Source organism: Tursiops truncatus, chromosome 5 (genome assembly GCF_011762595.2).
Source record: "Tursiops truncatus isolate mTurTru1 chromosome 5, mTurTru1.mat.Y, whole genome shotgun sequence".
NCBI lineage: Eukaryota > Metazoa > Chordata > Mammalia > Artiodactyla > Delphinidae > Tursiops > Tursiops truncatus.
This window is the reverse complement of record NC_047038.1, coordinates 115,745,751-115,769,645: the sequence shown is the minus strand read 5'-3', so window position 1 is coordinate 115,769,645 and position 23,895 is coordinate 115,745,751. Positions and strand designations below refer to the sequence as shown.

The following is a 23,895-nucleotide window of genomic DNA, read 5'->3' as shown; positions in this document are numbered from 1 at the left end:
GCCAGAACCTTCAACGTCATCCTTGACACTTCTCTTTCTTTCATACCTAGCATCCAATTCATGAGAAAATCCTGTATCTTCAAAACATACACTTTTCTCCATCTCCATTACCATTATTCTGGATTATTGTAGCAACTTCCCACTCATCTCCCTACACCCACACTTGCCCATGCAGTCTTTCTCAATATGGTAGCCAGAGTGTGGCTTTAAAAATTGAAACCATGGGACTCCCTGGTGGTCCAGTGGTTAAGACTCCGAGCTTACATTGCAGGGGGCACGGGTTCAATCCCTGGTTGGGGAAATAAGATCCCACAAAAAATATATATATATCAAAGTCAGTTTACACACTATCTGTGCTCAACATGCTCCAGATGGGTTTTCCAGTGAAAGCCTAAGTCCTTACCTGATGGCATACCTCCTGCCACTGTCCCCCATTCTCCTCTCGCCTCACCTCGCCTCCCGAATTTCTGGCTGAATTAGAGCCTCCTTGCTGTTCCCAGCATGCTTCTCCCACAAGGTCTTTGTATTCCTTGTTGCCTCTCCCTGGAAAACTGTTTCCTCACCATTTTCTTATTCTCTTCCTTTAGGTCTCTGCTTCCATTTATTTATTTATTTATTTTAACATGTTTATTGGAGTATAATTGCTTTACAATGGTGTGTTAGTTTCTGCTTTATAACAAAATGAATCAGTTATACATATACATATATCCCCATATCTCTGCTTCCATTTAATGTCCCCTTACTGGTGAGGCCTTTCTTGCCCATCCTTTGTACAAAAGAGGTTAACTTCACAAGTACTGTATTTATTGTTCTCCACGGTAATTGAGTTCACTAACAGTCATGCTTTATCATTGCTCCTTTACTTGTTTCCTAACTTCCTGTTTTGTTTTGTTTTGTTTTCACTGCTGTGTCCTTAGAAGAATGACTGACACATAGTAAGGGCTCCATAAGTATTTGATGAATTAGTGAATGAAAGAAGCAGGACTAAACTCCAGTCATGTTCCTTCTTATCATGTGTAACGTTGGGCAAATTACTTAACTTCTCTGAGTTTTACTCTCTCTTCATTTGTGAAATGAGGCTGATAATAATGACAACTGCCATATTTTTCTCAAGGATTGTTGATGGGATGCCCATGTAATATTAAAAGATGATGTTGTGAGTCCTTACCATGCCTCGTGCACAGTATAAAATTTAATCTTTACCATAATCTTCACAGTAATCATAGGAGGTATGTTCTATGATCATCTTCATTTTGCTGATTTGGGGGGGAAAAAAAGAACTAATGTATATGCATGTTTTGGAATCACCTAGAGAGTAAATGAGTGTCAGGATTAGGACCCGTACAGCATGACCACATCAGTGCTGACTGGCAGCCTTAAGTGTGCGTCTCCTCATTCTGTGCCTGTACTTAGTGAAAATGACCCCAGATAGGAATCTTGCACGTTTGTACTAGACACTCTTTATCAGTTGGAGAATGTGTCGATTTTTTGTTTGTTTGTTAAGAATTTATGCTGAATTTTGTCAAATATTTTTCCACCTACAAAGGCAACTGTATGACTTTTCTCTTTTAAGCTGTTAATGTAGTCAGTACACTAATAAACTTCCTGATGTTGACCATCTTTTCAAGAATAAACCTGCTTATTTAATTTTATTCTGTTAACACTCTGCTTGGTGAATTTTGTTAATATTTTATTTTGGTTTTTAGCATCTATGTTCATATAAGAGATGGCTATATAATTTTCTTTCCTGGGATATCATTACATAGTTTTGATATCAGATTTTGGTGCCCATGAGTTAGAATAATCCTATATTACCTTAAGGATTTGTAAATTCCTTGAATGTTTGGCAAAACCTTCATAAAGAAATCAGACTCTTTTTATTACATATATTTTGACTAATCTTTAAGTTTTCCTTATCTTTGTGAGTCCATTTTTATATTTCTCAGAAAGTCAATGTTCAAATTGATTTGCATGAATATATAATTTATAAAAATTATACTAATAATGGCCTCTTTGGCATTTTAATATATATGTGTATAATTTGACACTTTCTTTCCTTTTTAGTTTTGACCAGATTTGTTATTGAAAGATCCATCTCTTGGTTTTACTAACTACCATTTTCTACTTTATTAACTTCTGTTTTTATCTTTAGTAACACTTAACTCTCTTTTTAAAATTATTTTTATGGATTCTTGAGATTAATGCATAATAAAATATTTCAAACTAATTATTTTCTATGAAAGTCTGTACAATTCTCTATGTTATGCTTTTGCCATAATACTTTTTTTAATGAAGTGTTATTTTCAAATTGATTTTCTCTTTTATACCAGCATTATTTAAAAGGATAATTTACAAGTGGATAGATTTTTTAAATTTTTCTATTATTGATTTTTAATTCAATATTATTGATATTTTAAGTCAATATTATCAATTCAATCATCCAGTATTTTTTTTTAAGATTTATTTATTTCATTTATTTTTGGCTGCGTCGGGTCTTAGTTGTGGCACGCGGGATCTTTGTTGAGGCATGTGGGATCTTTCATTGCAGCACGCAGGCTTCTCTCTCGTTGTGGCGTGCAGGTTTTCTCTTCTCTAGTTGTGGCACGCAGGCTCCAGGGTGCGTGGGCTCTGTAGTTGTGGCGCGCGGGTTCCAGAGCCCATGGGCTCTGTAGTTTGCGGCACGCAGGCTCTAGTTGAGGCGCACAAGCTCATTAGTTGTGGTGCATGGGCTTAGTTGCCCCATGTCATGTGGGATCTTACTTTCCCAACCAGGGATAGAACCCACGTCCCCTGCATTGTAAGGTGGATTCTTTACCACTGGACCACCAGGGAAGTCCCAGTCATCCAATATTATTGATATTATTGATTTGTGATTACAAAATGTGGCAGGTGTGATTTCAGAGTTTTGTAATTTTTATGAGATGTTACTTTAGATTTAGCACATAACATTTTAGGTCTATGTCATAAACAACCTTTGATGAATGTTTTATGTGTTTATTTTCTATGTGCTATTTCTGTAAGGTAGGATGTTTAACTATAGTTAACCTAATATACATATATACTACATAAAACATTGCTCATTGTGTTTTAAAATTTACCACAGGCAGTGGTGTGCTGGACACAGTTCTAATTGGCTTGTGAGAGCCAGTGGTTAAATATGCAGGAATTTTGTGAACCAGTTGTTAAAACACTGTGGCTTGAAATCAGTAGGGTGGGGATGTTACACAACAGAAATTGGCAAATGCTACAAGGCAGTGTTGTTGTTAATGTCGTTCTTGTTGTTTTCTGAGAGCCAGCTAACTTGCATACACAGACCATAGCCCTACTCATTTTTGTTTATGTTTAAATTTCTGAACAGTGTTTAATATTTTTAATAACTCCTTGTTTTTCTATTAGATTTTCCTCTATATAATTTGAAGCTATATTATTAGAAGCATAAAGGTTCATGGTTGCTATATCCTTTTGTAGGTTGTAACTTTTATCCATGTGCATTATTGCTTAGAATTCTCATTGAACTTCTCTCTTGAATTCTAATTTTCTGGTATTATTATTATTACTATACTCATATTTGCTTAGCATATCTTTTTGTACTTTTTGTTTTCAAGCTTTTGGTAACATTTTATTTTTGTTCCATTTCTTATAAATAGCATATTTAAAATTTTATCTGTCTATCTTTCTGTCTCTATTTTTTTAAACCCAATGTAAGTGTCTTTTAGTAAGCAAATGTAGTTTTTATCACATCTTTTCATGTGTGGGTGACTGTACTTGTATGTTTAGGTTTACTTCTGCTCCATCACTTTTTATATATGAACTTTTTACTGTGATTTCTTTGTTTAACTTTCTCCTTTTATGCCTACCACTGCCTTCTGTTAGATTGCTTAAGTTTTCTTTGCCTTATTTTATTTTATTTTTTGGCTTAAAATTATGATATATCTAGGGTTATTTTTTCCTGTATTGAACTTTCCTCTTGATTTGTGCAATTAATTATCATGAATGTGTTGCATGTTCACCAAATAAAATAATCATCTTAGCATGAGTTTACTTCCTTTTCTTCTTTTCTCACCATATTTACCACATGGAGCTTATCTGTGATTTTCCTTCCACATTGCCATTTGGAAAAGTACATATTAGGTCAGGAGTTGCCTGGCGTTGAGGCTGGGAATGGAGTGACTGTAAAGGTGCATGAGAGAAATTTTTGTGATTATAGATTTGTTTTCTATCTTTGTTGTAGGGATGATTTCATGGGTGTATACAGTTGTCAAAACCTGCATATCATATACCTAAAATGGATGTACTTTATTGCCTTGAAGTTATACCTCAATAAAATTGATTTTAACAGCATAGTGGAGAATGTCAGAAATAACCAGAAATCATTAGCAAGATGTCGAGAAGGGCCATTAAAGGCTTCATCTCAAAAAATTATAATGGCACATTTTTTTTTCAGCAATACTTTGTAGCTTGGAATTTGAAATTGGCCAACTAAAAGTAGCAGAAGGATGAAATGTGGAGGAAACGTAGGTGCTATTTAGGATGGTATTACAGTGGCCAACTGGGACACCTGCTGGACAGGGAGGCAGGTGCAGCTAAGAGGCTGATAGTGTGAGAATGAGGGCAATGTAGTTGTAAACAAATGAAAAAATCCAACAAACATGTAATACATGCTTGTTTTGTACCTAGTATGCTTTTATATTTTGGAGGTACAGTAATGAACAAGATAAACAAGGTTTCTAACCACAAGAATCTCACAGTTTTGCAAAATAAATGAACGAATCAGATTAAAAAGATGGACTTTTAAGAAATGTTGCCATTTGTTATTTATACCCAAGTATAAATATTATATGTTTTATTCTCCATAATTTCTTATATCCACATCTTTCTTTTTCTTGGATAACTTTTTTATTTTCCTGGAATGCATTTTCACATCATTATATCACAGACCTTCTATGGATCTTAAATTTTCTAAGGTCTGGTATGAAAGGTATTTTTTAAATACTAAGAAACATCTCACTTAATCATTTATTTTTGTCGTTTCGATAAACTGTTGAGATTTATAGGCCCTAATAACATGTTGTGTGGTCTTACGAGAGAATTAAATACCAACATCAAATCATATTTTTATATGAAGTAGTTTTTAAAAATCTCAGTAGTAACCCATGGTAACATAGTTCATATTGGATTTTTTTAGCCTTAATATTGAACACAGATTGTGTTTAATGAAATTTCTTATTTGGAAATTTCTTATGGGTGTCCATTGAAAACAGTTTGAAAGCAACTAGTGAAAAAATGCCAGTATACTTAATGACAGGACAATTTAAGACATTAAAGATACCACTTTCTCAACTATACTCAAATTGGGACTGATTACTAAATGTTAGAGAATTAACATTGAACACTAAGAGGTCAGTACAAAGTGTGATATTATTCCCAAGGCCCGAGGGCCTCATTAAAACAAAACAAAACAAAACAAATGTGTATTGGGGTAAATCTGTCAAGAGAGGGGAATATATCACAGTCTGTTAAAAGGAACCAAATGTAGGATTTTAGCCTGGAGAGACGTTACCTCCTCAGTCTCTAAAACACTGCTCTGTGTCTGATTTAGAGCACAATTCTTTTTTTTTGCTGTACACGGGCCTCTCACTGTTGTGGCCTCTCCCGTTGCGGAGCACAGGCTCCGGACGCGCAGGCTCAGCGGCCATGACTCACGGGCCCAGCCGCTCCGCGGCATGTGGGATCTTCCCGGACCCGGGCACGAACCCGTGTCCCCTGCATCGGCAGGCGGACTCTCAACCACTGCGCCACCAGGGAAGCCCCAACTCTCAAAGACTCTTGATCATCGTGTCACTAGGAAATTCCTAGGGTTTTAGGAGCTATGGGCCAGAAATGAGGATGAAGACCAAATATATATTTTATTATAAATCACAATATCACAGATATCATCCTCATCCTCAGCTTGCCTATTCAAGAACATCACTCTGGCAATCGTTCTTCTCTCTTACATCTTCAGTTTTTCCCTCAGCATACAAATGTGCTGTTATTTCCCTCCTTTTCTACCATCTGTTATCACCTTTTGGAGTGGTATTCTTCGAAACATTGTCCGGCACTAGCAATTTACAATCCTTTCCTCTCACTTTCTGCTACCCATTTCAGGTAGGCTTCTGCCTCTATTACCGCCCTCTAAGTGCTCTTTTCAGAGTCATCACCTCCACGTTGCTAAGCCCACTGGTCAGCATTCAGTCTGTGTCTTCCCTGACCCATCAGCACATCTGACATGATCATCATTTCCTTTCCCTGGATATACTTTTCTCACTTGATTTCTAGAACATCACACTCTCTTCATTTCTCCTTTTCTCACTTGTCTGTTTTTCTTTATGACTCTTTTTTTTTTCTCCCTGACTAATTACCCTGGCTCAGTCTTTGGTCCTTTTTTTAGCCTTTTCTCTAACTTTCTCTTGGTCATCCCAACCAGTGTCATGAATTCCGTACCTATTTCAGGCCCAGCCACTTTCCTGAACTCAAGATTTACGTCTCCTACCACCTATTTGACATTTCCGTGTGTGTATCTAGTGGACCTCTCAAGCTCAACATATCCAACACTAAAACTCTTGATCGGCCCCCTCCCTTCAAAATATGTGCTCCACTCATAGCCTGCCCTGTTTCAGTTGATGGCAGCTCCATTTCTCAGGTGCTCAGGGTAAAAGACTTGAGTAATTCTTTCTCGTTCCGCTCACAACCAGTCCGTCAGGAAATCCTTTTGGTTCTGTCATAAAAGTGTTTCCGGATTCTAACCATATGACCCTCTCCACTGCCACCCGCCTTGTTCAACATCACCATCTCTCACTTAAATTCTTAGAGCCGCATGATTCCCTGCTTCCATACTTGCCCACCCCCACATCCTATCCTTACACAGGAGCCAAGAAGGATTCTTACAAAGGTCACTCAGATGACATCAATTATCTGCTCAAAATGCTGCAGTGGTTTCTCACTTCAGATTCTTACAGTGCCTGCAAGGGCCTGACCTTATCCCCATTTCCCCCTACCTTTCTGACCTCGCCTCAGACTGCTCTCTGCCTCGCTCACTCCACTGGTGTCTTTTCTGATCCTCAAACTCATAGGTGTGCAGCTGCCTTTGGGGCTTTGCTCCAGCTGTATCCCCTGCTTCGAATGTTCTTCGTTCAGATGTCCTTGAAGCTCATGCCCTCTCTGCTTTTAAGTCTTTGATCTAATTTCATCTTCCCTGAACCCTGCCCTGACTACCCTTCTTAAAGTTGCAAGCTCATCCTTTTTACTTTATTCTGTTTGCTTTTTCCTATATCATTTAACCACTTTCTAATGAAGTATACATTCAGTTTATTTATGTATACTATATATGGTCTGTCTTTCTCCCAGAAACCAAGGTTCTTTGTCTCCTACATTCACTGATGTACTCCAAGGTCATACAGAAATGCTTAGCACGTAGTGAGTACTCAATAAATATATTGGATCAAGGACAGCCATGCTATCTTACATTCTTTATATTCCACATAAGCAATCAACCTTGACTTGCCCTCAATTTTAGTTTTTTTGAGTGATTAGATACATATGTTTACCAAATAAACCAATACTTATATCTCTTCTTTCCTTGCTAAGTCTGTTTAAGTTTATTTTAAATGTGTGACTAGGCAAGTAAATCATTAAACAGAATAAATAAAACAAAACAGTGGTGTGCTAGATTGTATTTCCTCACTGGGAAAAACTCTACTATTGGTATAGAATATAATGTTTACATTTATTTTCACAAGTCATTGCAGAATTAAAGCTGCCACCCCACTGTGTGGACTATCCTCTCTCCATGGTGTCTTACTCTTGGGCAGTGACATTAGGCTAAGATAACAGCACTGCCACAAGATCAGTGGGTACCCTGCAGTGAGACCCAGTCACAGGAGTCAAAAAAGTCCTGCTTAAACTCTGAGAGCTCCTTGAGGGTAGGGTTGGGATTTGGTCTTTTTTATTCCTGGATCTAGGTACCAGGTGAATGAAGGACAAAACCAAAGATGCTGATGGTGGGGGCCTTTCATGACCATATGCATATTGTATGGCAGGGTTAAACACTGCTTCCATAATTCTTCAAAAATATGACATAAAAGGAAGTGGACAATTTATTTCATTCCTACACTTCTCAGAAAGTAATTAACCTGGTTTCAGCCACTTGTCTCTAACAGGTATTTTGTGGGAGACAAATGAGATGATGTATGTGAAAGGACTCAAGTTCTGTTTCATGTCAGAACAGTTTGAAACACCTGTTTCTTTTAAATTAAAGTATAGTTAATTTACAACATCATGTTAATTTCTGCTGCACAGCAAAGTAACTCAGTTATATATATATATTTATATATACATTCTTTTTTATATTCCTTTCCATTATGGTTTATCTCAGGATATTGAATATAGTTCCCTGTGCTCTACAGTAAGACCTTGTTGTTTATCCATTCTATGTATAATATTTTGCATCTACTAACCCCAAACTCCCACTCCATCCCTCCCCTAGCTGCCCTTCCCCTTGGCAACCACAAGTGAAAGACCTGTTTTTAAACTATCAGAGAGCAGTGGCTTTTTATGATTCACACGGGATGGGTCAGATGTTTCCTATAGTAAGGGGCCTCCACTTCTCAACCATAGAGTTTGTAATATTCTTGCATCTCTCCTCCGCCTGTGCAACCTGGATTTTGAGGCAGAATTCTGATAGCGACATGTATGACATTTACCTCAAGCAAGTCACTTAATGTCTCAGAACCTCAATTTCTTCACTGTAAAATAAGAGTAATGTCTCTCACATAAAGATATGGCCAGGATGGAATGTGGTAACGTATGTGAGATGATTTTGTAAAACTAAAAGCACTCGGTAAATAATACTTATTCTAATTAATATTGCCATCATTAATGATATTATATTAAATGTTAACATTGAGTCCTGGTCAAAGAGAAAGTTATAGAGTATTTTACCTTTTCAGGCCTTCTTCACGCACATGGATTACACACACACATTCCTAGTAAAGTTTTTGATCCACAGAGCTACATACAGTAAGTGTAGAAGGTTGAAAGCCTCCAATTATGAAAAATCAGTCTTTGCTGTCAGCCCAGAAAACCACGTCAGTTTTTTTGCCAAATAACAATCAAAGCTGTAAAAATTTCCTTTCAGTAAACACTGGTTTCCATTATTGTTATTTGTTAGAAGTCTTTGAGGCCATTTCCTACTAATTCCACCATGCTTGGCATGGAGCATTCTGGCTAAAGCTCTTAGTTGTCCTTGACTAATTGTAGTTGGACAGGGCAGTGAAAGTCTCATTGATGAGATTTTAACATCCTGCGCGTGTGGAGACTCACTGATGTAAAAGCCCAGGACTGAAATCCTCATTGTTTACACAAGCAGCTTCATGAGGCCTATTATCAATGATATCAGCCTTTGTACTGCTTGGCCCCAAGTCAGTAAATCTTGTTTTTTGAACAATGTGGCGTGGGGGGATCCTGCAACTAAAAAGGAGGTAGGGAATTTAAGAGACTTTGGGTGAAATTACAAAGATAATTTTAAAGTTTAGCAAAAAATTTGGAGTACTGAGATAACATAGACGAAGAGAATGATTATGACAGTAACAAAGAGAGGTTGCTTTAATTAAACTGATTAATGGATGGTTTAGATTGTATGTAACAGGAGGATTAGACTTAATATTTAGTTGTGGAAAAAAGGGCATTTTTATTGGATATATTCTTACAGTATCTTTAATACCTAGTTAAATCCCAGTTTTTCTTTTAAAGAGTTATACATCATATATTATAATCATTTTTATATTTTAAAAACATCTGAAAAATAACATAATTTTAGTCTACAGAACTTAATTTTTCAGCAAAAGTTTATGTCAAGAGATGTGGTGGATTTTGATTTTTGAAGGGGAGGTCAACAAATACATACTATTTTAGAAGGATGGCAAAAATAATTGTTTATATTTTATATATTTTGGTTTAAAATTTTTCTTTAATAAAATGGAATTGAATATGGGAATGTGTAATCTTCACATTCTTCGCCACTTTGAATTAAAGAAAACAAATTTTGTTACTTATGAAATTCTCAGATGATGTTTCAATTAATGGTGATTTAAAGACTGAAGACGTCTATTCCATGTCTGTAGAAGTAGCTACTTCTGTTATAAATTACATTAACAGTCAGTAGCTTATATACATAAGATATTTGGCTGCTTCTGCTTTTCATTAATATGGTTTTGGAATTTCACCAATTCAGGAACATAATGTAGTGGAAAGGCCTTGGGCTCTGTAATCAGACAGACCTGGTCTCAAATCCTGGCAGTCTTGTACTTGCTGTGGGACCTGGGCAGCTCACTCAAATGCTGCTAACCCTACACCATAGGATTGTTCTGAGGATTAAATGTGATACACATATCAAGTGACTGATAGAGTGCCCGTGGAAAAGTAGGTGCTCAGTAAATATTCATTCTCTTCCCTTCCTTTCCCCCCATTTGTCCACTTGTGTTTTTAATGGATCATCTTTACTCTGGGTTGTGTTGTAGGAAGTATTCTGGATGGATGGCTGCTGGAAACCCAATGCCTTAGCCAGCTCTTCTTCAATACTTAAGGATTTACTCTGGCATTGAGTAATGAGAATTTTGGTAAGAAAAATTAGATAAAGATAGTATATGGACTTTTCTTAAAAGGTCACTTGTATCTCAGATACTTCATAATAAGTTATGTGGCTCTTCTCTAAATATGTTGGGAAGTCACAGAGGTACGTTCACATATGGATTGTTGTTGGTTTGAAAATAAGTAAAACAGGTTTTTAAAGTCTGTTAACACCCTGATGTGCCCTTCATGTTGTTGTAAATGTATTATTTCACTTATCTCACCCTGTTTTGTTCTTTAAGTGTCTATGTACTCAGTAAGTTATATAGTCTTTAACAGGTCTGGGTGTTATTCATCCCTTCAGTGTAGACTACGTGAAGCACAGATTCTTAGAGGTTAAGTGGTTAAGTCAACACTGCTGTCTGAAACTATAAAGGTTTTGACAATATTAAAGAGGCAGGCAGAGGTATTGAAACTCTGAGAAGTTCTAAGATAAGTGATTTTCCTCAATCACCCAGAAAAATGATTATATATTGACTCTCAGGGTGGTATAGAGTATCTTTGGTTGGTTCCATTTCTATCCAATTTTTCTCCAAATGATATTAATTTTTAATTTCATCATCACATGAAATTAATATATAACTAGTACACCTATATTAGTAATTCATGTTACTAATTTGTGTTGTATGAAATATGTTGGACATATTAGGAAAGAAGGGTGAAAAGGAGGTTAAGGATAATAGAAACAAATTAAGTGCTAATATTAGCATATATGTAAATTAGTAAATATGTATATTTTCTTTAAATTATTGTCATTGAAATGCATCTGGAAAAATACGTATTGAAGAATTTTGCACATAGGAGACAGAGCTGAAGGTAGGGAGGAAAGCAAAAAAAGTAAATTCTAATTTCATTAATTCTGATAAGGAATTTTGAAATCTTGATATATTTACATTTTGGAACCTAAAAATATAATTTTAAAATTATTTTAAATCTCATTTTTTTCAATTTTATTTTTTATACAACAGGTTATTTTTAGTTATCCATTTTATACATATTAGTGTATATATGTCAATCCCAATCTCCCAGTTGATCACACCACCACCACCACCCCCTGCCACCTTCCCCCGTTGGTGTCCATACATTTGTTTTCTACATTTGTGTCGCTATTTTTGCCCTGCAAACCGTTCATCTGTACCATTTTTCTAGATTCCACATATATGCGTTAATATACAATATTTGTTTTTCTCTTTCTGACTTACTTCACTCTTATGACAGTCTCTAGATCCATCCACATCTCTACAAATGACCCAGTTTTCTTCCTTTTTAGCTAAAAAATTTTTAACTAAAAAATTTAACCACTTTGTCTATGATTATATTTTTCAGAAACCATATTTGAGAAGTACTTCCATCCAGTGCTACTTGTGTTTACTTCTGAACAGTCATTTTTTAACTGAGGCTGGCATTCATGTCTTCATTTTGGGGTAATTTTATCTTTCAGCATAAAATCATCATGTTAATAACCATGATCATTGTTCTTCAATATCTTCTCTATTAAATTGGTTTATGTTCAGTTTGCTTAAATCCTTAGGTACTCAGTATTTGGGGCATGATAGAGGACAGATTATGGGAGATTCAGAGGAGGTTTGGTAAACAGCCTACAGAGCATTTCTATATTCGTGTAATATTCCAAATGAGTATTATATCCTGCAAATAAATTGGACTTCTTGGTATCTAACTAAAATTGGAAGTACACTCTTTATTAATATCCTGTGTGATTTTCACACCAGTAAAAAAAATTAGATATTGAGGGCTCACCCACATTACTTTATTATCTGTCCCTGGCACTGACTTCTCCTATCATTTGAGCCTTATGTTAGTTCAGTTTAAAACATTTCTTTCTTTATTGAGGCCTTTTGTTTTTCTTCCTAATAAACTTTCATATTTTTCCATGCCTATTAACTTTTTTCTTCTCTGTTAGATGCAACTAATACACTGCACTCACCCAACCTATAGTTATGTAATCTCTCAGTTCAGTTTTACTCTATAATGCCTTCATGCTGTGGGGAACCGTAGATTTGTGCAGGTAAATCCTCCTCTCAAAAGAAGAAAGTAGTATTGGCTCTCATGCTTCTGTACAGGACCCATCAAGGAGAGACTATTTTTCCTGAAGCTCTAAGAATTATTCTACAGTTACTCGGTCAATGTATGTGTCTTTTGTCCTGATATTAGGTTACTGTTTTACAAACAGTAAGTAAGCTATATGATCTAGTTTTATGACTAGATTAGGCTCAAGTCCATAACATTTATGGAGAAAGCTGCTATAAGGAGCATGCAAGGGGCATGTTTAACCTATTGCAAAGAATATTTACTGTCAAGATCATTACATGAAAAAGATGATTGCTTATTTTAAGAATTTTACCCATTTATTAGACATAAAAGTCTGATGGGACCTCTACTTAAGGAAAAGTAATAATTCATTCAAAAACATTACTGAGCACTGCCACACATCATGCACTGTTTTTATTTCATGGTGATAAATTGCACCAGGTTATTTATAAGTCATCCCTTCAAATTAGGCTTTTCTTTAATGCAGGTTGGTCATCAGGCTAGCCTAAAGCATCAGAGTTGTACTATATGTTCAGTTTTTATATTCATCTACAAGGCTGTCGAATACACAAAAGCAAGGATGGCACTCATCTTTTCACTTGTTGGATAAAAAAAAGTCTTGATTGCCCTTTTGCCTATAGTATTCATCAAGACAATATTATGTTCATTCAAAATGCTTTGCTGTTTGGTTTTGCTTTCAGTTGTATCAGTGCAGGTCTTCCTAAAACAGAAGCAAACTGGCAGCATGTAATAAGTGATTTGAAAAGAATTGAGGATCTTATTCAAGTGAGTACTCATTTTTCCATAAAATACCTGGTGTAATTGCTATGCAGTATGTTATTCCTTGTGTTTTGCTGTCAATCTTAGTGAAATCTCACTTGAAACAAAAATGTTTCTGTAGAATTGGTGAGCCTCGTAGCACCTCAAATGACCTCTTTTATTTAGAATTTTCAGACCCTAATTATCTTTAAAACTCAATTTATGAGTGGCCCAGCATGAAGAGCTCTCCGTCACCACCCACTAGAGAGACTCCCTTTTCCTACCCAAGAAACCAGGCGGCTTTGGGGCCCTTGTGGGGGGAATGGCCTGACTCAGGGAAGGGCTGTCTATTCCATGGGCTAGAGAATGCTTCTCCCACCTGGAGACACCAGCTGACCTGGCAGAACCTGTAGAGGGGAGAAATATGGGCTGTACTATTGTGTGGGCGATACAACAGGGACCAGTGAGAGTCCCGGGTCAGCAGGTATACCAAACCTTTCAAATTAGCACCACAAAGATTCTGAAAACTGAACCGTCATTGGAATCACAGCATGCAAACATGGGTCAGAACCTCTATGCTAAGCATACACAGGGTGGCTGCATGTTAAAACAGAAGATTCAAATTGGACCAGGGTCTCCTGACATAATAGCCCAAATACCAGAATACAATTGAAAAATCACTTTTCATACCAAGAAGCAGGAAAAATCACAACTTGAATGAGAAGAGACTCGGAAACAGACTCTGAAGCTGAGATGGATTAGATGTTGGAATTATTTGACAAGGATTTTAAAACAGGTATCATGAAGATGTACCAGCAAGCACTTACGAATATCCTTGAAACAACTGAAAAAAAAAACAAAACCAGAAAGTCTTAGCAAAGAAATACAATATGTAAAATGGACCAAATGGAAATTACAGAACTAAGAAATACAACAAGTGGAATATGAAACAAACTGGAGAGGCTCATTAGCAGAATGAATATGACAGAGGAAAGACAGTCAACTTGAGGATAGAATAATAGAAACAAAATAGACTGAAAACAAAGCAAATAAAGCCTCAGGGATCTTTGGGACAGTAAAAGATCTAGCATTCCTAGCATTCTCATCCTAGAAGGAGAGGAGAAAAAGAATACAAATAAAAGACAGAGATTGGCCAAATTGATAACAAAAGACAAACCAACTTTATGCTGTCTACGAGGAATTCACTTCAAATATACATGTATATACAAATATATATTCATATTATATATGTGTGTATATTATATACATATATAATATGTATATAATATACACACATATATAATATGTATATATAATATATACATATATAATATGTATACAAACATACACATATAATGTGTATATTATATATATACAAATATATACATATATAATATGTATACATAATATATACACATATATACATATATAATATGTATATATTATATATATATATATAAAATGACATAAGTAGGTTGAAATTAAAAGAAGAGAAACCCATGCTGTAGTGGGTTGAATAATGTCCCTCCAAAATTCATGTCCACCTAGAACCTCAGAATGTATCCTTATTTGGAAATGGGGTCTTTGCAAATATAATTAGTTAAGGTGAGGTTATAGTGGAGTGGGGTGTTCCCAAATCTAATGACTACTGTCCTTATAAGAAGAGGACAGGATACATAGACACAGGGAAGAAGGCCGTATGAAAACCGAGGCAGCTACAAGCCACAGGAGATTGGAATGATACAGCTACTAGCCAGGGAAGGCCAAGGATCCCCTGGAGCTGCAAAGGGTTTGGGAGCCATAAGGAAGGACAGTTCTCTAGAGCCTTCAGAGGGAACAGGCCCAATTGACTCCTTGGCTTTGAACTGTAAGTGAATGAATTGTTGTTTGAAGACACTTACTTTGTGATACCTTGCTACAGCAGCTCTGGGAAACGGAGGCACATGCACATAATAATTCACACAATAATTTTACAAATCAGAAGTGGCTATATTCATATCAGATAATGTAGACTTCACAGCAAATAAAGTTACGAGAGTCACGAGAGACATTACATCATGGTAAAAGATGAGTCCACCAGGAAAACATAATGATCTTAAATGTGTACCTACCAAACAGCAGAGCCTCAAAATGTAAGAAGCAAAAACTAATAATAGAACCGAAAGGTGAAGCAGACGAATCCATAAATATATTAATAGTTGACTTTAGTACCTCCTCAGTGACAAATAGAACTACTAGACAGAAAATCAGACAGGATATAGAAGAACTGGATGACACAGTCAACCAACAATATCTCATTTCCATAGAAAAACACTTCATCCAACAACAGTGAATAAACGTTTTTTTCAGGCAACACTCACCAAGACTGAACATATCCTGGGCCATAAAACAAACTTTAGCACATTTATCAGAACTGAAATCATGCAGAATATGTTATCCAACCACAGTGCAATCAAGTAGAAGTCAATTACATAAGTACAACCGGAAAATCTCCAAACACTTGGAAATTAAATGAGACACTTATAAACATTCCATGGGTCAAAGAGCAGGTCTCAAAGGATATTTAAAAATATAGAACTGAATGGAGACAAATATGCAACATAGGAAGTTTTGTGGGATTTAGCTAAAGCTTTACTTAGTGGGAAATTGATAAAACTAAATGATTACCTTAGAAAAGAGGAAAGATCTCAGTTTACCAATCTAAGTTACTGTCTCAAGAAACTGGGAAAAGAGCAAAATAAGCCCAGCACATGCAGAAGGAAGGAAGGAATAAAAAGGAAGGAAGGAAGGAAGGAAATTGAAATCAGGAAAACAATAGACAAAAATCAACAAAACATAAAGCTCTTTACTTTGGGAAAATAAATCAATAAAGTCAATAAACCTTTAGAAAGCCTGACAAAGATAAAAGAGATGACACATGCCATTAGTATCAGGACTGAAATTGGGGTCTTACTACAGAACCTACAACCATTAAAAGGATACGAAAGAAAAACTATGAACAACTTTATTCTCGTAAATTTGATAATTTGGAGGAAATGGACAATTTCCTCAAAAACCACAAACTACCAAAATGTAACAAATGCAAGACCTGTTCAGTATTCGAAAATCAATCAATGTAATCCACTATATGAGTAGACTAAAGTAGGAAATCATATGATCATATCAATTGATGCAGAAAAGACATCTTAAAACTGCAGCACCTCTTCAATGATAAACATGATAAACATTTCTCAGCAAACAAGGAATAAAGATGAAGCTCCTTCAGTTTGTTACAGAGCATGTACAGAAAACCTAGAGCCGACATTAGACTTAATGGGGACTGACTGCTTTTCCCCTAAAATTGGGAACAAGGCAAGGATGTCTTTTCTTACCACTCTTATTCAACATAGTATTGAAACTTTAGCTCAATTGGCAAGGCAAGAAAAAAAGAAATAAAAGGCTAAGGCAAGAAAAATAAGTAATAAGTATGCATATTAGAAAGGAAGAAATCATAAATCACCCTAAGTCTTTTTTGGAGAGAAAGTACCAATAAATGGCTGTATTTTATTTAGGGAATGCAAATTAAAGCCTCAATGACATGTCACCTATATGAATATTTAAAATAAAAAATATTGATAATACCAAATGCTGGCAAGGATGTGGAGAAACTGGATCATTTATATATTGCTGGTGAGAATGTGAAATTGTACAGCCACTCTAAAATAGTTTGGCTGTTTCTTATAAAACAAAACACGCATTTGCCGTATGATCCAACAGTTACACTCAAACATTTATATCAGAGACATGAAAACATGCATATGAATGTTAATAGAACTTTATTTATGATAGCTAAAAACTGGAAAGAACCCAAATGTCCTTCAACAGGTCAACAGTTAAGCTTCGGTACATTATATCAAACAATAATAGTGAGCAGTACTAAGGAACAAATTACTGATACAACAAGTTGTGTGGATCTCCAGAGTATTATGCTGTGTGAAAAAAAGCCAGTGGGGTAAACAAACTAGTTCGTCCATACAATGGACTATTATCAGCGATAAAAAGAAATAAGCTGTTTAGCCATGAAAAGGAATGGAGGAACCTTAAGAGCATATTGCTAATGAAAGAAGCCAATCAAAACAGGCTACATACTATATGATAGGATACTATATGATTCCAACTATATGACACTCTCAAAAGGTTGGATACAATACAACAGGGGATAAGGGAAAGGGAAGGATGAAAAGGTGGAGCACAAGTGATTTTTAGGGCAGCGGAACTATTTTGTATGATACTGTAATGATCAACGCATGTCATTATACATTTGTCAAGAACTATAGGTGTACACCACCAAGAGTGAACCCTGATGGAATCTATGGACTTTAGTTGAAAATGTATCAATATTGACTCATCAATTGTAATAAATGTACCACGCTAATGCGAGATGTTAATAATAGGGGAAACTTGGGAGGGGGCCAAGGGGCCATATGGGAACTTTCTGTACTTTCTGCTCATGTTCTGTAAACCTACGACTGCTTAAAAAATAAAGTCTATTAAGTTTTTCAATAAGCCTATTTCAAAAGGTTATATGCTGTATGATTCCATTTATATAACATTCTTGAAATGATATCATAGGAATGGAGAGCAGAGAAGTGGTTGCTGGGGATTCGATGGATGGTAGGAGGTGGGAGGAGCATGTCTGGAGGAAGTTGATTGTGGCTATACAACGGTAGCAGGAGGATTCTGTATCTTAACCGTGATAGTGGTTACGTGAATTTACACCTCTGATAAAATGGCATGGAACTACACACACACGCACACACGCACTAGTGCACATAAAACTGGTGAAATCTGAACAAAGTGGATGGATTGCATCCATGTCAATTTCCTGGTTGTGCTATTGTACTGTGTTATGCAGGACCTCAACACTGGAGGAAACAGTGAAGGCGTACACAGGATTTGCCTGTATTTTCTCTTACAATTTCATATGAATCTAAGATTATCTCAAAATAAAGAATTTCACTGAAAAAAGTTTTCGTGTTTTCAGTAGGTTGTTCTCATTATATCTAAAGCGGGAATGGTTTTTCATATTACCGAATTTTGTTTCCATTTCAGTCTATACATATGGATGCCACTTTATATACTGAAAGCAATGCTCATGTGAGTATAGTTTGTTTTCAATATTGCTATATTTTCCAATTTTCAAAGGTCTAAGAAGTATATTTTCATAAGTTTACTGGACTGTGTATAGTTTTAAAATCTAACTTTTACATAGATGCTGTTTTCATGGTAGCATCATTGCCGAATCAAAACATAAACTTTTCCCATCAATGTCAAACAAAATGTAGTATATATTTCTGTGATGCAATTAAATCATGATGCAGTTAAATACAAGAATCAAGTTAACTCAGGCAATTTAAAAGTATCCAATATATCAGTTGTTTCCAGTGCTGTAGCATATTATCACTTTTAATCATATTTTTTACAAATTGTTTAAATACATTCATGCTCTACATTTTGCCTGAATCTCTACCGTTGTCAAAAAGGGATTCTGACTGGTTACTCTCCATGTGAGAAAAAAACCAAACACAACCCACAAAGTCTATCAGAATTCAAAACTGATCTCGAACTTGTTTCATTAATATGCTGCTGACGTTGCCTTAGTCATATAGGATTTCAGCTGAGTTGCTAGTCCTTTCCCTCTGAATTGGCTACAAAAAACCAAGAAACAAATCCCTGACATCTTCACTTCGTGAAAAACAAACTGTGTTGTGTGCGTTCAGAACAGTGAGCCCTCTCTCTATTATTCCTTAAGTAGAATTTCTCTGCAATAGAAGGTTTTGCCCTATCAAGACTTTCTAAGCATTGGAAAGAAGCTACAGCCAGAAACTAGAAAGAACAGATACCCATCATTCACTTAGATAGTGCTGCCGTGCTAGAAATTGCTTCCCTCTTTTGGCTTCAGCATGTTTTCCACTTTTCTTTGCATATTCTTCAAAGTAGAAAGCAGTCAGCTAACCACCAGCACTCCGAATCCTGAGATTGCTTTTTTTGTAAGACGATAACCTCGCAACCCGTGGGTTGTAGAAAGTAGTTGAGATTGAAATTTAGATTTAAACCCTGACTCAGCCACTTCCAAGCTTTGTTACCTTGGAAGACACTAAATATTTCTGAACCTCAGTTTTATTATTTATTTTATTTATTATTTAGTTTATTATCGACATGGTGACAGCATTTATTACCCTTTCAATCCGGAGAAGCTGCTGTGGGGGAATAAGGAATATTGCTAGTCCCAGGCACATGGCTGTCATCCTTCCTTCCTTCCTTCCTTCTTCCTTCCTTGCTTCCTTCCTTCCGTAAGCACCTGTTAAGTGCCTGCAGAGTCCCAGGCACTGTGCATAACATTGAGAACAGGAAATCAGACACGTCGTGGTCAAATTCCCACGTGCTCATTAAATGCTTCTTTTGTTTGAAGTTTAAGTTTTTGTTAAAGTAATCCTCTTGGGAAATGTATTTTTGTGGGACCTGAAAGGTACCTTTCTGATATGGCCAGCCTGTGAATAGACCATACACCTGCTTTGATTTTTCTAAGAAATTTCTTGGAATCACGTCTGCCTCTGGAACTTTGGAACTTGCAGGAATAGTATGATTAGCAGCCACCACTGTTTAAAATGTTAACAATATGATCTGATTCTAAGAAATTCTTCCATATGCACCATCTCTATTAATGTTCTGAGAGTCTCAGGTCAGTATTATCTGTCCTTTACACAGAGGAAATGTGCTTTGTGAGGAAAAAGTGGCCTATTATTTCCACGTTTTCTAGTTTTATGTTCTTTCTTCTATACAGTATCACCATCCTTCCTGTTTTGTTCTCAGTTTGTTTTGGTTTTGATATCAAAGCCAAAAGAGAAGAAAAAAATCAAGCTGCTTCCTATGTAAAACTTTTTAGGGGTGTTGTGTTTCTTTATAAAATAGCTGGATTGGCTTTCTAAAACATCAAAATTACATCTGTGTGAAACTGAATAATGGGGAAATAATTCTTTCCTTTTCTCTTTCAAAATGGTTCTTTGCATCTCTTTTAGCCCAGTTGCAAAGTAACAGCGATGAAATGCTTTCTCCTGGAGTTACATGTGATTTTGCATGAGTCCAGAAATTCAGACATTAACGATACAGTAGAAAACCTTATCATCCTAGCAAACAGCAGTTTATCTTCCACTGAGGTGAGTTATCCAGTAGTTATGCAGAGCTACATCAGATGCTCTTGGCTTGATTGGGAGAAATCATGCACAGGCTCCCCGGAAGGGGAGTGTGGATAGTGACCTGTGCTTGCACACAGGCTTCTTGGTGGCGGCAGCAGCAGCCTTAGCGTCTCATGCCTGTCTCTGGTGTCTGCACTGATAGCCATGGCTCGCACCCATCTCTGGAGCTTGTTTAGGCAGTGCTCTGAATCCCCTCTCCTCGCGCACCCCAAAACAATGGTCTCTTGCCTCTTAGGCAGTTCCAGACATTTTCCTGGACTCCCTCCCAGTTAGCTGTGGTGCACTAGCCCCCTTCAGGCTGTGTTCACGCAGCCAACCCCCGTCCTCTCCCTGGGGTCTGACCTCCGATGCTGGAGCCTCAGCTCCCAGCCCCCACCCACCCCGGCAGGTGAGCAGACAAGCCTCTCGGGCTGGTGAGTGCTGGTCAGCACCGACCCTCTGTGCAGGAATCTCTCCACTTTGCCCTCTGCACCCCTTTTGCTGTGCTCTCCTCCTTGGCTCCGATGCTTGCCCCCTGCCTCCCCCCATTTCCGCCAGTAAGGGACTTCCTAGTGTTTGGAAGCTTTTCCTCCTTCAGAGCTCCTTCCCAGAGGTGTAGGTCCCATCCGTATTCTTTTGTCTCTGTTTTTTCTTTTGCCCTACCCAGGTACGTGGGGAGTTTCTTGCCTTTTGTGAAGTCTGAGGTCTTCTGCCAGCGTTCAGTAGGTGTTCTGTAGGAGCTGTTCCACATGTAGATGTATTTCCGATGTATTTGTGGGGAGGAAGGTGATCTCCACATCTTACTCCTTCGCCATCTTGAAGGTGTCTCTGAAACTGTTTAAATTACTATAATTTGTGGTATTCATCGAAATAGTTGAATTCAACCAATAATAATTGGGTGAATATTATGTGCCAGGCCCTATGCTAAATGCTAGGGGAGCAAAAATACATAGCCTTGCCTTCCTGGAAAAGCCTAGAGAAGAGTGGTATGAGAAGCATAAAGCTCCATGATATCAATGTAATACATGATGTGATATAAGACGGAGTCTAAACAAGAGGTTCTGAGAATGTAGAGAAGGGACATTTCGTGCAGCCCCAGGAGCTCTCAGGTTCAGAAAAGCCTTCCTAATGGAAACAGCGCCTGAATGATCTTAAGTGTGAGTGGTAGTAGCTAAAATAGAAGTGTGGAACAGGCAGAGAGAAACGCAAAGACAGCGAGGCACCTAATAGCCTGATGTATGTATGGGAGCTAAAGGCATGAGCCCAGTGTTCCTAGGGCATATCTTTGAGCTGTGGAAAACGTGAAAGAAATAGGTAAGGAACCGCTCAAGGAGGGCCTGCATGCCATGCAGTGAAGCATGGACTTCATGCTGGGGTAGATGACCAGAAACTATTGAAGGACTCTAAACAGAAGTTCCTGATTCAATAGATTTTTTTTTTTTTTCAATTTTTTTTTCATTGTCCTTAATTCACTCTAGGAAAAATCAGCCCTCATCAAATCACCCATCGTTCTTCCTAATATGATAGTTAATCTACCAACAAATTTATGTCTCAAGACTTCACCATATGGTTCAAATGATATGAGATTTGCAGGAAAGGCATATTTTAGACTTTCCAATCTAATCCTTTCTTTTTATTTGCAGTATAAAACTGAATCGGGATGCAAAAAATGTGAGGAGCTGGAGGAAAAAAACATTAAAGAATTTTTGAAGAGTTTTGTACATATTGTGCAAATGTTCATCAACCCTTCTTAAGTGCAGCTAATCCTTTTCAGCATTTCTATTATTAACAAACATCTCCCCACTGCTTAGAGGCAACAACGAAACACTCAGCATTTCAAATATGCTGCCAAAATAAACTCTTCTGGCAAGAGGGTGATCAGGATCTTTGATCGGATGAACTCACAGAAATGAAGGCCGAACAATGGCATTGAGTACCATGGTGTCTACGAACGCAGGACTTATTTTATTCATTTATTTTTAATTTATTATTGAGATTGTACATATTTGTAGCATAATGTAAAATGTTGAATAAAATTGTGTATATATTTTATCTTTTGAAATTGCACTGATATTTTATGTCATAAGAAAATAGAGGGTGTTTGGTTCAAGGGTGATAGTCAGATTATTTAACAACCACTGGGGCTGGACACCACTGCTGTAGGTAAAGAGGATGCCCCAACCAATGTGGAAATTGACTACCAGCCTTCCTTTACTTCTCCTTTAGGTGTAGCACTTGGAGGGAGAATTGACTACCAACGAGAAAAGAGGAACTAGATGTGAGACCAGTAATTCTGTTATTGATATATAAAGCGCTTGTTATGAGAGAGAGAATTTGCAAGTACCCGGCATGGAATGTGCATCAGTCCATCTCAGGTGGGGATGGCAATAATAAACCTTCACTGATAGGTAGAACTGTGTATCAAAAACTAATGATTGCACCGGTGTTTATATTTCATGCTTCCCCAAGTACAGGTATTTTATTTTTCCACATTGTATTTGCCATGTTTGTATAATAAAAAACTGCTGATGAGTTAAAGTCAACATGATCTGGCATAAAATAATTGTTTCTATTATTTTTTAGTATACTGTCTAAAATTTTCAAACTCTTTTCAAATGGAACTGACTGAAATGAAGTATTCTCATTTCATCACAAATTTCTTTCCCCCGGTTCACTTCTGGCAGTCTTTACTGAGAGACTAAATGGCAGGAATTGATCTCCTAAGAACTGGATTTCTTTCCATTTCACAGTACAAACCATTTCTCTATTGAAACATTCTTTTGGAGTCCAGTGCCCCATCCAGGCTCATGTATCTCATTCTTTTAGTCAATGTATGCTTAAAATTTTCTTTCAAGATAGTTTTAGAGAAATCTGTATTCCATTTCACTTCCAAAGAGTCCTGTGTTTGCTCTCAGTTCATTCCCTGATCTCAGTCCAGACAGATAGACAAAAGCAGCCATTGGGATTGTACCAGTTTATTAAATTTCATTTGAAATGGAATTTTTGATAATGCAATTGTTTTGTTTATTGTATCAGAAGGTACTAAGCAGCAATTTTAAAAGTTAAAATACAGATTTTTTGATAATTATTCAATTAGAGGTCAAATTATTGTAATACGTCAAGAAAATTTTACTATGTGCATTAAACCCAAATACATTACAGGAATTCTGTTTTTAGTTTAATCTTTCTAGATGCGAATGATAATGTC

General features: G+C 36.7%; 1 protein-coding gene across 11 annotated transcripts in view; it reads left to right on the top strand.

The window, feature by feature from the left end:
- IL15 (interleukin 15) overlaps window positions 1-23,262 on the top strand; it is a 171,978-nt gene extending 148,716 nt beyond the window's left edge. For 5 of the 11 annotated variants that reach the window (XM_019926512.3, XM_019926513.3, XM_073805542.1 and 2 more), the window contains 5 exons: window positions 11,992-12,089; window positions 13,416-13,500; window positions 18,565-18,609; window positions 20,532-20,669; window positions 22,331-23,262. In XM_019926512.3, coding sequence (XP_019782071.2) covers window positions 11,992-12,089; window positions 13,416-13,500; window positions 18,565-18,609; window positions 20,532-20,669; window positions 22,331-22,441 — 477 coding nt within the window. In that variant the 3' untranslated portion in view covers window positions 22,442-23,262. Of the gene's footprint in view, window positions 1-10,556; window positions 10,656-11,991; window positions 12,090-13,415; window positions 13,501-18,564; window positions 18,610-20,531 lie in introns of all 11 variants that reach the window. The other 6 variants (XM_073805543.1, XM_019926515.3, XM_004312632.4 and 3 more) reach the window with 4 other exon arrangements.
- The last annotated feature ends 633 nt before the right edge of the window (window positions 23,263-23,895 follow it).